This window comes from Tenrec ecaudatus, chromosome 12 (genome assembly GCF_050624435.1).
Source record: "Tenrec ecaudatus isolate mTenEca1 chromosome 12, mTenEca1.hap1, whole genome shotgun sequence".
Taxonomy (NCBI): Eukaryota; Metazoa; Chordata; class Mammalia; order Afrosoricida; family Tenrecidae; genus Tenrec; species Tenrec ecaudatus.
In genome coordinates this window covers 117,256,937-117,270,218 of record NC_134541.1, presented here as the reverse complement: position 1 = coordinate 117,270,218, position 13,282 = coordinate 117,256,937, and the positions used below count along the sequence as shown (strand labels likewise).

The 13,282-nt window shown below is 40.7% G+C and overlaps 1 protein-coding gene across 1 annotated transcript in view; it reads right to left on the bottom strand.

The window, feature by feature from the left end:
* The window catches only part of LOC142422893 (phospholipid-transporting ATPase ABCA3-like), a 186,061-nt gene extending 173,751 nt beyond the window's left edge, over nucleotides 1–12,310 (bottom strand). The window contains exons 1-3 of the mRNA XM_075528113.1: nucleotides 12,251–12,310; nucleotides 11,571–11,823; nucleotides 5,493–5,620 (exon numbers count right to left, since the gene is read on the bottom strand). Of these exons, the coding sequence (XP_075384228.1) occupies nucleotides 5,493–5,620; nucleotides 11,571–11,823; nucleotides 12,251–12,310 (441 nt within the window). The remainder of the gene's footprint in view (nucleotides 1–5,492; nucleotides 5,621–11,570; nucleotides 11,824–12,250) is intronic.
* Nucleotides 12,311–13,282: the final 972 nt, after the last annotated feature.

The window sequence follows — 13,282 nt, the reverse complement described above, 5'->3', positions numbered from 1 at the left end:
TTTCATTTCTACCTTTCTAAAGAAAGTCATTCAGCCTTTTCCTTCCCAAAGTGTTACTGGTCAAATAAGAAGAATCAAAATTCCCAAACTAGATAATAGAATTGCTTAGTTCTCATTAAGCATGTGTATGCAGCTGGCTTCAGAAAAGATATCGTAATCAGAGGAAGGTTAGGGATAGGACTGATAATGTTACATGAAGCCATAAATGAGATAGGCTAGCAGGACTGGCCGTGGTTTTGATCTAATATTTTATTTGCTTTCATTGAAAAAGGTGACGAACGTCCCAGGATTTAAGTATCTTAAGTCAGGAAACAAACAAACTCCAGTACTCTTTGTTTTCACTTTGGGGAAACTTCTTTTTTGTTGGCACTGAGACAACAGGTGAGCAGATCCTCACCTCTCCTCTCTTCCAGCCCATCTCCTTGCTCCAGTTCAATCAAGTAAGAAGGAATTCGGCTGCCACCTATGCATATGGTAGCATGTGTGATAAACATGACGGCATGCAGAGTGCCCTTTGTATGAGATGGCTGCTGGACGATTCATCTAAAGGCAATCTGTTGGTGTCTACACAAGTGGTAACACTCATGGTATGCTTTGTGACAGGCAGAGTTTACTGTTAGAATATCTTTGAGGCAATTGGGTGTATCCAATAGCCAAAGCATGTGCAGAGATGACCTCCCCACCACCATTACCTTGAGAGACTTGAGCCTAGAACCTGACCCACTTACAAAATCTTAATATCTTATATATAATTTAAGGAGCACATATATTAAGGCTTCAACAAGTCAAAGAAAAGACAAAGGTAGATGAGGGACAAAGACCATAGCAAGAGGTCATAATGGCATCCAATGGTTTACAAAGGGTTGGTGGCTTAAATAGGACCAAAAAGAACAAAGGAAACTGTCACAGAAGCATGGCTGTTGGCAGATCAATACATCGCCATTGTAGGTGAGACTACAAGTGGGAATCATACATTGTACTTGACAGAAGAAATTGCTAGATTCCTACAGGCTGATCTGACCAAGGTAAGGAGGACATGACTGCTGACTATGCAACTCTAGTAGCACAACCTCCATCAAGGACACACCAAAGAGAGCCCCTAAGGGAGACAGACCATCCCTTGGGGAGTGGTGTTAATTCACTTTCCAATGTACTTTGCCTGAGGGCATAGTTGTTCATATTCATGGTTAATGTTGCTGTTAGGTGCTATCTACTCAGTTCCTATGCACAACAAAACACTACGCCTCTTATGCCATTTTCAGTTCCTGGTTGAGTTTGAGCCCACTGTTGCAGTCACTGTGTTAATTAATCTGGTTGAGGATCTTCCTCTTCTTCATTGACCTTCTACTTTACCAAGCACGATGTCCTTCTCCAGGGACTGGTTTCTCCCGAAAACATGTCCAAAGTACATAAAATGAAGACTCACCGTCCTTGCTTCCAGAGCGCTTTCTGTTTGTACTTCTTCCAAGACAGATTTGCATATTGCTCTGGTTGATTTCTCATAGTACTTTCAATATTCTTCGCTAACACCATAATTCAAATGCAGCAATTTTTCACCCTTTTCAATGTCCAACTTTTGCATGCGTATGAGGCAACTGAAAGTACCACGGCTCAGGTCGGGCATACTTTAGTCTACAACATGATATAGCCTTGTTCTTTGATTTCTCAACTGCTGCTTCTATAAGCCTTGATTGTGCATCCACTCAAGATGAAATCCTTGACAACATCAATGTCAATCTTTTCTCTGCTTATATGATGCTAACTATTGATCTAGTTGTGCAGCTTTTATTTACAATGAATTGTAATCCAGACCGAGGGCTGCAGTCATTGATCTTCCTCAGCAACTGCTTCAAGTCCTACTGGCTGTTAGCAAGCCAGGTGTGTCACCTGCATCTCCAGGTTGTAAACAAGCCTTCCTCCAATTCTGATGCCACATTCTTTTTCCTGTAGCCCAACTCCTTGTATCATCTGCTAAGCATACAGTCTTAATGGTGAGAGGACACAAGCCTGACACACCTTTTTCAATGAAGTGTTCTGAAATCCCCATTTTTATCAGTGCTATCTGTTATAGTCCACATAGTAGAATGCCTTTGCATAATCAATAAAAGACAAGTAAACCTCTTTCTGATATTCTCTTCTTTCAGCCAAGAGTCAGCTGATGTCAGTTACACTATCTCTTGTGCCTCACCCTCTTCAATAATAAACCCAACAACAAAACATTTTTTTCTTGGTGTTTTGGTTTTTAGGTCTGAGGCTGTGAATTTCGTTGGGGGAGTTGGAGTTGGAGTTGCTCACCGTTGGAAGTGAAGCTGAGTGCCTTCAAGCTGAGGCTTCCTGGAGTGAGATCCCTCTGGGCACTTAATTCAGGGAGGTGAGTTTGCTAATTCACAGAACTTAGGCTGAATGCCTTGGGGTTGAGGCTTATAGTGAAGTGGTATGCCTTTTGGGCATTTATTAGCAGAACTGATCAAACTTTGCAATATGACTTAATAAACAACTAAACTCTGAGCATTTCTCACTGGCATTACAACTTGTTAATTTCCTTAATAATCAAGAATTTTGTCTGTGAGTTCTGCGTAGCCATTACGATGGATATTACATCAAACCCAGTGAGAAAACAGAGAACAGTAATTAAGACAACACACTCACTTCAGTGGTGGGTGTGTAAATTTGAATAATAGGTATGTTAACTGGATTTCCTGTGGGTAGAGATATTATCCTATCACAGACAACATTATATGTCAAGATGGATCTGGAAATGCTCTTCCTGATAATGAATATGATGTCATTCCTCCTGAATTTGTCATTCCCAGCATAGTAAACTGGGAAAATGAGAATCGGGAAGAGGGCATGTGTAGCCAAATTCTCTAGGTTCATAGTTAAGAGTATGGAAAGCCGACTCTGGTGGAGAAAGCCCTTCACATTTGTGAGAGAGAGATGACTCCCGCTCACATTCTCCTGACTAGAAATCATCCTCACAACATCCGGCCATAATAGTGTTACTTTAAAGATGCCTCTTACAAGCATCTTATAAGCTCTCTCCATGGCCAAAGGCTACCCATCTCTGAGAACAAACAAGTTCTATTCTCCTTGCTCAAAGGGCGATCAACTTTATTCTGCCTGCCCCCAATATTGGTTTGGATTACTCCTCCAATGAGTTCAAGGACAACTAAGGCTAAGACAGTGCCCACCTTGTTACGTATGTGATGGATGGGTTTGCCTGCCCCAGACTATATAAACCTGCTGGAAAATACATTTTCTTTCTCTAGATCCTGCCTTTGGGAAAGGGGAGCCCTTACACCCTTTGTCTGTCTTATTTTCCCTCAATTGCACAGCCGCTCCTCACAGCCCTTTCAGCTGTGAGGCTGGACCTCACAAGAAACCATACGACTGTCTGACTTCATCCCAGTATTATTGCAATTTCAGCTCACTGAATGCCTACGATATTGATCTTTATGGACTCCATTTCAGTTTTGACGATTTTTACTTTTCCTTGATTTATACTCCATCCCTTCAATCTTCCAATTATTAATATAAATTTGCAGCCATTTCATCTCTTTTTTGAGTCATGCCCCATTAACAAAATAAGGTTTTAAATGTTTTTTTCCTTCCAACAAGGCCATGATATTCAACTCTTCTGTGAGAAGGTAGCTCTTCACTTGTCATATTTTGTGTGATTTCTGAGGAGGCGCTCCTCTTCTGGCTCTATAATCTGACAGTGTGTTGTTGCTATTCATGTGACGTTCAGGATATTTAATCATGTTCCGCTATTATTCCAAAGGTCTTTAGTGGCTAACCACTCAGAAATGGACAGCCTATTTCTTTCCCATAGTCTGTCCTTAACCTAGACACTGCACTAAAACCTGTTCACCTCAGATGACCATTAACCAGGACAACTGTCTGTCAATTTGCCATCTTGTGGGCTTCCTTGCTAATAGCCAGAAGGAATATCGATTTCATATCCATGGTGATTCAGAATGGATTTTGGACTTTTAATATAACCCTAGCCTTCTGTCAACCTAATGCTCAAGAGAATTTAAGCTTGAATATGCTACATAGGCATGAGATCCCAGAATAAGACCAGGAGACAGATGAAGTTATCGACTTCTGTACGGATTCACAGCCTTGGAAACTCTATGGTAACAGTTCTATTCTTTCTTATAGTTTTATGTGAGTCAGCATCAACTCAATAGCAGTAGGTTTCATTAGGTTATGAATAAACCATTTGAAATACAAAGTGATAAATAGAGCATCTATGAACTGACAAATGAAAACGCGCATATGTCTATGAAACTAGTAGTACAGTGGTTAAAGCATTTGCCTGCTAATCAATAGGTCTGTCATTTGAACGCACCAGCCACTCCCCAGGAAATCCCTGTAGAGCAGTTCCAGTCTGCCCCTTAGAGATGTGAAAAGCTGTAATCAGCTGGATGGTAATGGACTTGGATGTTGTTAACAGGATACACTCAAAATCAGGATAAACTTGGCATAGGGGATACAACTCAGGAGACAGGAGCCATGTGGTGAACACAGCTTCCAACCAAGACAGCTCTCAAATTCATGTTGGCCATGCCTGCAAGAAGATCCTTCATTGGGCTCTGCCTTTAGATCACATACCCTCAGCGGTGTCTGCTGGCAGGCGCTTCTCTCACTACTGCGAGCTGACAGACTGCTGCCAGGTCCCCTTTGACCTCTGCTCTGTGTAACTGCCACAGAGCTGTCTAGCTCTGCCGAGCTTCTCTGTTCACAAGCCTCCTACCCAAAGGCACTCAGCGATCCCTTGTTCTCTGTGGACTGGCAAGCATACCACCGGGGGCTGCTAGTCCCAGATTTCTCACTGCATGTACTGCCATCGGCATTTCTCATCACCTTGCACGGCCTTCAGCATTATAGCATCTCCTCTAGATCTGGGAGGTTCTTGGGGCAGGAAGTACCAGCCTAAAGGACAAACGGCTCTCTAGGCTCTTCTTTATTGGAGTGAGGTCTCCTCAACCTCTGGGGATTAACCCTTTTGTTCTATTTCAGGGGATGGCCACAAGCCAACCAATCCCTTCAAGGTAATGCCTACTTTGGGGGTTTATATTCCCCATTTACATAATGACATAGCGGTTACACAGTGGGTTGCCACCTGCAAGGTCAGCAGTTTGAAAAGACCAGATGCTCTGTGGGAGAAAGATGGGGCGTTCCAGTCCCATAAAGAGTTACACTCTTGGAGACACAGGGTAGTTCTACTTTGTCCTATGGGGTCACTAGGAATTGGCATCGACTTGATGGCAGGTAGTTTGGCTGGAGTCCATTTACATAGTAAACAGACCAATTCCTGCGAGGTGTGTAAGAGTGACAGGGCAGGTGTCCAGCCAATTATTTTGGCAGAAATATCAACCCAAATCCAGAAAGACCATTGCCCTGCAGGGGTCATTATAATATAGTAAATCATGAAAATCCTACAAACTAGAAGTATAACTCTAAGACCTCTAACTAAAATTTCTCACCTGGAGTGGCAGGGGGTCACTGCCATTTTGGAAGTCATACTCAAATACGATAGCAGCCAGCACTTTTTCAGACTTATAGTCATACTTAATGTAGGTCTCAAATTCAGTTTCTGAAGAAAAGCCTCGGACTGTAGAGAGAGAAAATTGCCCACATAAATGAAAATACCTGTTAATCCCTTCTATCTGACAAGCATGGTCCTGCTTTCGACAGGTAAAAGTCTATCCAAATACTTTAAATTAAAAACAAAATTTCTCAAATTCTAGCAGCATGGCTAATGGATATTTGAGGTTAAACAGATTTTTAGCCATGTCATAGAGCTTAACTAAAATCTTAAATAATAACCATTATAAAAATCATATATAAAGATAGGGAGTTAATTATAAGGGAAATGTAAATCAAAATTATGATGAGACTTAAAATCATAATTGTCACACCTCATATCCACTAAGATGACGATAACCAAAGACAAATCATGTTGGAGTGATGTCACCATGGTGGTGAAATATGAAGTGCCAGGGTCCCATTTCCTCCACAGAGATGTCAACCAAACAAGCGGAAAGTATAAGAAGTAAATGCGCTGTACGAAAACAGTCCGGGGTGCACAGCAGTCAAGTGAATACTGCAGGAAGCAGAGTACGGTCAGGTGGTAGGAAAGTGCTATGGCTCACTATTACTGGCACGGGCGCCATCCCCGCCTCACTGTGACGACGGACTGGAATCAGCAGCGCTAGGCCCTGGTTCTGGAAGTAGCTGAGCAGGTCTAATTTACAAATCATTCTGCTTTATGTTCTAGCATGTCTATATGCTCTGTAAGGACGGAAGCAAACCACTCATTTTTGTCTCATCCATCTTAGAAGTTACGTGTGGCAGACGTACTGTGAAATGCTGGAAGGCAAACTAAAAGTATGCAGCCACCTGAGGGCCCTAAAGAGTCATTAAGATTAAAAAGCCAAGTTGAGAAAAACAGAGAGGAAGGGAAAGAGGGAAGGATGGAATGGGCCAGAGGTGGGGGGAGGCATGGTGGACATAGGTTATTCTTTAGAAATTAACATGTCCCTTCCAGCCGCAATTCCTTATGCGATGTCTTATAATTCTGGACTCAATGTGTGTGGCCGTGATCCCATTTTGGAAGCAGTTCTCTGATATACAGGATTAAGGACAGGATTAAGATGGGATAAATCCTGATCTTAGGGTGTGAGCCAAGTTATGTCCTTGGTTTTCTTGGGGGCATTTCCCAGCTCTATCCTCTCGGAGTGCTATCTGTAGAAAGAGCAGATGGAAAATTTCTCCTCTGTCCTCTAGGGGGTGCTATGAGTAGAAATCAACTTGATAGCAGTGAATTTGGGGTTATAGTTCATGTTCATAGGAATATTGACATTCAAAATGCTCATGGGAAATAAAATGAAAAAATAATGAATTTCCCCATGAACCTCTGAAATCTCCTTATGTAAGAGAATGCAGGACTCCTATCATGACACCTGTCTTAAAAAAAAAAGTGATAAAACTGTTTCCCGGGGGGAAAAAGGTATACTATTGCAATAGTATATAGGCATTCTTTCTTTTTATTTTTTTAAGTTATCTTATTCGGGGCTTATACAACTGTTATCACAGTCCATACATACATCCATGTGTCAAGCACATGTGTACATGTGTTGCCATCATCATTCTCAAAACATTTTCTTTGTACTTGAACCCTTTGTATCAGATCCTCATTTATCCCCTCTCCCTGTCCCCCCTTCCTCATGAACCCTTGATAATTTATAAATTATTATTATTTTGTCATGTCTTACACTGTCTGACATCTCCCTTCCTTCACCCACTTTTCTGTTGTCCATCCCCCAAGGAGGTGGAAATATGTACACCTTTGTGATCAGTTCCCCCTTTATACCCAACCTTCCCTCCACCCTCCTGATATGGCGACTCTCACCACTGGTGCTGAGGGGTTCATCTGGCCTGGATTCCCTGTGTTTCCAGTTCCTATCTGTACCAGTGTACATCCTCCAGTCTAGCCAGATTTGTAAGGTAGAATTGGAATCATGTCCTTGTAAGTCTGGCTACACCAGAGGATGTACACTGGTGAAGATAGGAGCTGGAGGCACAGGGAATCCAGGGAAATGATACCTACAGGACCAGGGGTATGAGTGGTGATACTGGGAGGATAGAGGGAGAGTGGGTTAGAAAAAGGGAACTGATTACAAGGATCTACATGTGACCTCCTCTCTGGGGCACGGACAACAGAAAAGGGGTGAAGGGAGACGTCGGACAGGGAAAGATATGACAAAATAATAATTTATAAATTATCAAGGGCCCATGAGGGAGGTGATAGTGGCAAGGGAGGGGGAAAAAAGAGGACCTGATGCCAAGAGCTTAAGTGGAGAGCAAATGCTTTGAAAATGATGAGGTCAATGAATGTACAGATGTGCTTTACACAATTGATGTATGTATGGATTGTGATAAGAGTTGTATGAGCCCCTAATAAAATGTTTAAAAAAAAGAATTGGAGGCATCAAAGAACTAGAGAACAGTTCTATGTTTCATTGTGGCTACGCTGCACCCTCATTGGTTCATCTCCTCCCTGCGACCCATCTGTAAGAGGATGTCCAGTTGCTTACAGATGGGCTTTGGGTCTCCACTCCATTTGTTCTTTGATGCCTGATACCTGATCCCACCGACACCTCATGATCACACAGGCTGGTGTGCTTCCTCCATGTGGGCTTGGTTGCTTCTCAGCTAGATGGCCACTTGTTTATCTTCACTCTTTAAGACCCAGATGCTATATCGTTTGATAGCTGGGCACCATTAGCTTTCTTCACCACATTTGCTTATGTACCCACTTTGTCTTCAGTGATTGTGTCAGGAAGGTGAGCATCATGGAATACCGTTTTAATAGAAAAAAGTGTTCTTGCATTGAGGGAGTACTTGAGTGGAGGCCCAGTGTCCATCTGCTACCTTAATACTAAACCTATAAATATATTCACACAGAGCTATTTCCCCATTCTCATAAATAAATATATTTAAATGCCTATATTTAGACCTCTATAGATACCCTTTGCCTCCTAGTTCTTTCCTCTATTTCCTTTTACTTTCCTCTTGTCCCATTATCATGCTCAGCCTTCGTTTGGGTTTCAGTAATTCTTCTTGGTTACATTGCCCTTGATCAAGCCCTACCAGGCCTCTTACACCCTCCTCACCATGGATTTTGGATCACTTGTTGTTCCCTTGTCCCTGGGTTTTCTAACACCACTTCCTTTCCCTCTCCTCCCCTTCTCCCATATGCCCCTGGAACTGTAGGTCCTGTTGTTTTCCCCTCCAGATTTTTTAGCTAACCTATCTTATCTAGATAGACCTGCAGAGAAAATAATATACATAAAACAAGACAACAAAACAAAGGAACAAAAGAACAGAAAACAAAACAACAACAACAACAAACCAATCACACACACACACACACACACACACACACACACACACACACACAAAAGAAAAGCCTGTAAATAGTTCAAGGTCTGTTTGTTGACCGTTAGGAGTGTTTTCCAGTCGAGTTTGATGGGGTGCCATGCCCTGGCCCCAAAGCCTATTTTTTCTATTTCCTCCAGACTTCCTCATTCTGCTCCCCTGGCTGTTGTGTTGCACACCCTTCGTGTTTTTCCTCAGTGTGCTGAGGAATTATTTCTTAATAACCCTTTAATTTAGTAGCTGTTTTCAATTAAACCAGCAATAATTAATTCCAAGCAAACCATGTAATGGGAATATCACTGTAGCACAGGCCCAAATTAGATTTTAAAAATTCATGCTGGAAGGTAAGACAAATGAAGCACAGAGGCCAGAGTCAAATCCATATTATGGAATATTAACAAATACTCCTGGAACAACCGTCAAAAGATCAACGGATGAGTTGCATTGGATGAATCTGCTGCACGAGACTATTCTAGAGTGTTGAAAACATAGAGAAAAAATCAGAGAAGCTGTATTAGATGAAGAAGAATGTGGCATCAGGATTGGAAGAAGGCTTATTAGCAACCTGTGATATGCACATGAAACAACCTTGCTTGCTGAAAGTGAGGAGGCCTTGAAGCACTTACTGATGAAAGTCAAGTATGGATTACAACTCAATGTAAAGAAGGCCCAAATCCTCACAATTGGGCCAATAAATAACATCATGATAAATGGAGAACGGTTGACCTTGCCAAGGATTGTGTTTTGCCTGGATCCACAATCAGTGCTCATGAAAGCTGCAGTCAAGAGATCAAAAGATGCATTGCATTGGACCAACCAGCTGCACAAGACCTCTTTCGAGTATTGAAAAGCAAGAATGTTATTTTGAGGAATACGATGCACCTGACCCAAGCCATGGTATTTTCCATTGCCTCATCTGCATGTGAAAGTTGGACATTGAATATAGATGACCAAAGAAGAATTGATGCCTTTGAACTTTGGTTCTGGAGAAGAATACTGAAAGTAACACAGACTGTGTAAAGGATAAACAAATCTGTCTTGGAAGAAGTAAGGTCAGAGGCTAGGATGGCAGGACTTCATCTTACGTATTTTGGACATATTTTCAGAAGAGACCATTCACTGGAGAAGGACATCATTCTTGGTAAAGCAGAGGGGCAGTGAAGAAGAGGAAGGCCCTGAAGGAGATGGCGTGACACATGGCTGCAACAATGGGCTCTGGTACAGGAACAATTGTGAGAAAGGCCAAGCAACTGTGAAGTGCTTTGTTCTGTTGCGCAGAGTGTATAGATGGATCAGAACCAATTCGATGGCACCTAACATCAGCCTGTGAATGGGAAAGGTGGACACTGAATAAGGAAGACCAAAGAAGAACTGATGCATTTGCATTATGGTGCTGGTGGCCAATATTGAAAGTACCGTGGATTGCCCAAAACACAAACAAGTCTGTCCTTTAAGAAGTACAGCCAGGATGTCCTTAAAAGCAAGGATGGCGAGACTTGGTCTTACACTTTGGACATACTATCAGGAGAGACCAGTGCCTGGAGAAGAGCATCATGCTTGGTAGAGGTGCCGTGAAAAGAGGAAGGCCCTCAGCGAGAGGGGCTGGAATATAGCAATAATTGTCATGATGGTGCAAGACCAGGCCGTGTTTCATTCTCTTGGACACAGGACTGCTGTGAATTGGAACCAACTCAACGCTACCTGACAACAACAAGAATTGAAAATGGAACATTGCAGGTCATGGTAAAAGAATTGGGTCACGTTAATTAGATACACTCTGGATGAATGAAAGTCCCATAATGTGAAAGGCAAAACCAAGAAAAACTCGTAAGATAAAACACAGATCGTTCAGCAGCAACAAGCACATGTTAATGGGAGAGAAACGTGCCAGAAGTGTGAGGATGGCTGCATCACTTAACTCAGGTCATCTTTGTTACTTAAACGTACAGGAAGGGATGTTCGCATCACTGTGTCTTTTGCTATGTACAGCCGCAATAGCAGCAATACACCATAAAGCGTAATCGAAAATGTTTTTTTCTCAGCCAAAAGTAAAACTACAAATATACTTAAAATATACATGTCCAGGAAAATTGGCATCTTGGATAGGCAGTCTTTTCTCTTATTTAACTTTCTTATTATGTTTGGAGATTATAACACTTGCTGCAAAATTTTCCATTTATAATAAACTGGAAAGGTGGTGGGATCACAATACAAGTGGTAAAACACTTCAAAGTGGGCACTACACATATCTGAACCCCAAGAAAAGTCACTGATATTATATAACAGAATTCCATTTTCTCCATTTAAAAAACTTACGGATATGATTTTGATGACGTCTCTAAAAGCTCAAATAACTATACATCCTATTTTTTGCCCCCTAAATATTGTATCACTTTACAGTTAGATCTATCATTCATTCTGATTCCAGTTTGCATTTGGGAAAATGAGGTCAACTTTCATTGTTGTAGCTAGTGATGTCCAATTATCATAGCACCATATGCTGTAAAGACTACCTTTCCTCCATTGATTTATTTTACACATTTGTAAAAAAATATGTCAACATATGCCTGGTCTCTGAAAATAATTTAAGAATATTTTCACAGAAAACCTTAATTTCTAACCTTTTATACTGATGTTTAGATTCTTCTTCACATTCTCAGTTATCTCTTTTGCCACATCAGCCTTAGAAGGCACGTAAATTAATTCCCACTCTTCTGGATTTTTGAGGAAGGACGGGAGAGTACCGATGGATTGAGAAGTGTAATTGTAAGGTTCAACAATTTCTACCTCAAAAACTTCGCGGAATATCAAAAGGATACTTCCGAATGCCAACACTATGAAAATTTCCAATGCTAAATGAATAAATTGTCTCCTCTAGAAGAAAAAGGGGAAAAAAGATGGCGTTAATTCATGTGAGAGCACACATTTGATACATTACGGACTGCTCTAGCATACTAAATTTCTGCCAGGTTCACCTTCACAGAGACAGTGCCTCTTGGCCTATCTCAACCCACTTTCTACTCTAGGTTCCATTTTCTTTCAGGTAATAATTAACTCAAGCAACTTTAAAAAAATTTTTAAAGCGACTCATAGCTCTGGTATTGGTGAAGTACAAAACAAGTAAGTACACAAAAAGAGGGCACACTGAAATGTGATGAGCAGCCACTTGCCACAAATGTAGAAGAAAATAATTTTTTCAGTCAAAGAGAAAACAAAATGGATTTGACTGCATCGATATTCAAATTTTCTCTTCAATGAGGAACAGTTTACAGGGAAACTTTGGGGAAATATATTTACCTACCTTTAAGGTAAGATTTTTCCACAGGAGTACTGCAAATTGGTTGAATGCCAAAAAGTTCATTCTTCTGGGAAAAAAAATCAACTCTAGGGAGAGAGGAATTTTTTAAAAATGTTAAGTTACCTTATAAAATGTGAACTTGAGTTAAAAAAATAATTACTTTCATCCTTAGTCATCTCAGACATCATTATGAAGAGAATTTACATGCTTGGAATAAAGGAAACATTTGAGAATTGGATTGTTCCTTTCAAAAAATGAATTTATTTAAGAACTAACACATTCTAGTATATTATAAGCACTAGAAAATAGAAAAACAAACAACAATCAGATGTGGTTAAAATATCATAAAGCTAATAGGCTCCGAGTTTTCCTATCCCAGGCTCAATTAAAGTACTTATTAAGGTGTCAAATATAATAAGGAAACCAGTACCATAATAACAAATCATTAAAATCATTATGTACAAAGATTATCGATGAGTATTTTCTTATAGACTTGGAGGAATAACTCCATTGATAGTGCTTATTGGAATATATTCATGAATTACTACTGCAATGTTTCTTACACACCTACTACACAAGGATAAAGCATGTGAACAGAGACATTATAGACTGTACACTGCCAACCAAATTCACTGACATCGAGTCAAATTAGACTCATAACCACCTTATGTAACGGAGTAGGTGTCTTAAGACTGTAAATATTTATTAGAGTAGAAAGCTTCTCCTTCCTTCTTCAGTGTGGCTTGCAGTTAGCAGCCTGATGTATGACCCATTCCACTACTGTAAGGAGACCTAAGTTACAGAATTATTTCAATAAAGTCACTAAATTACAAAAAATAACCCAAAAAGTCGGTTTATATTAGACTCCTATTATTGACTTTTTTCCTCTGTTGCTGTCTGTGAATAACCAATTATTGTTTCTTGGATTGATGCTTGCAGACCTTTCTATTGTCCTCTGTTCATCTTCATTAGCCTGGAACAACCAAGGAATCAAGAGTGTCAAGAATAGATGGAGGATAAGAAATATGTGGCTAA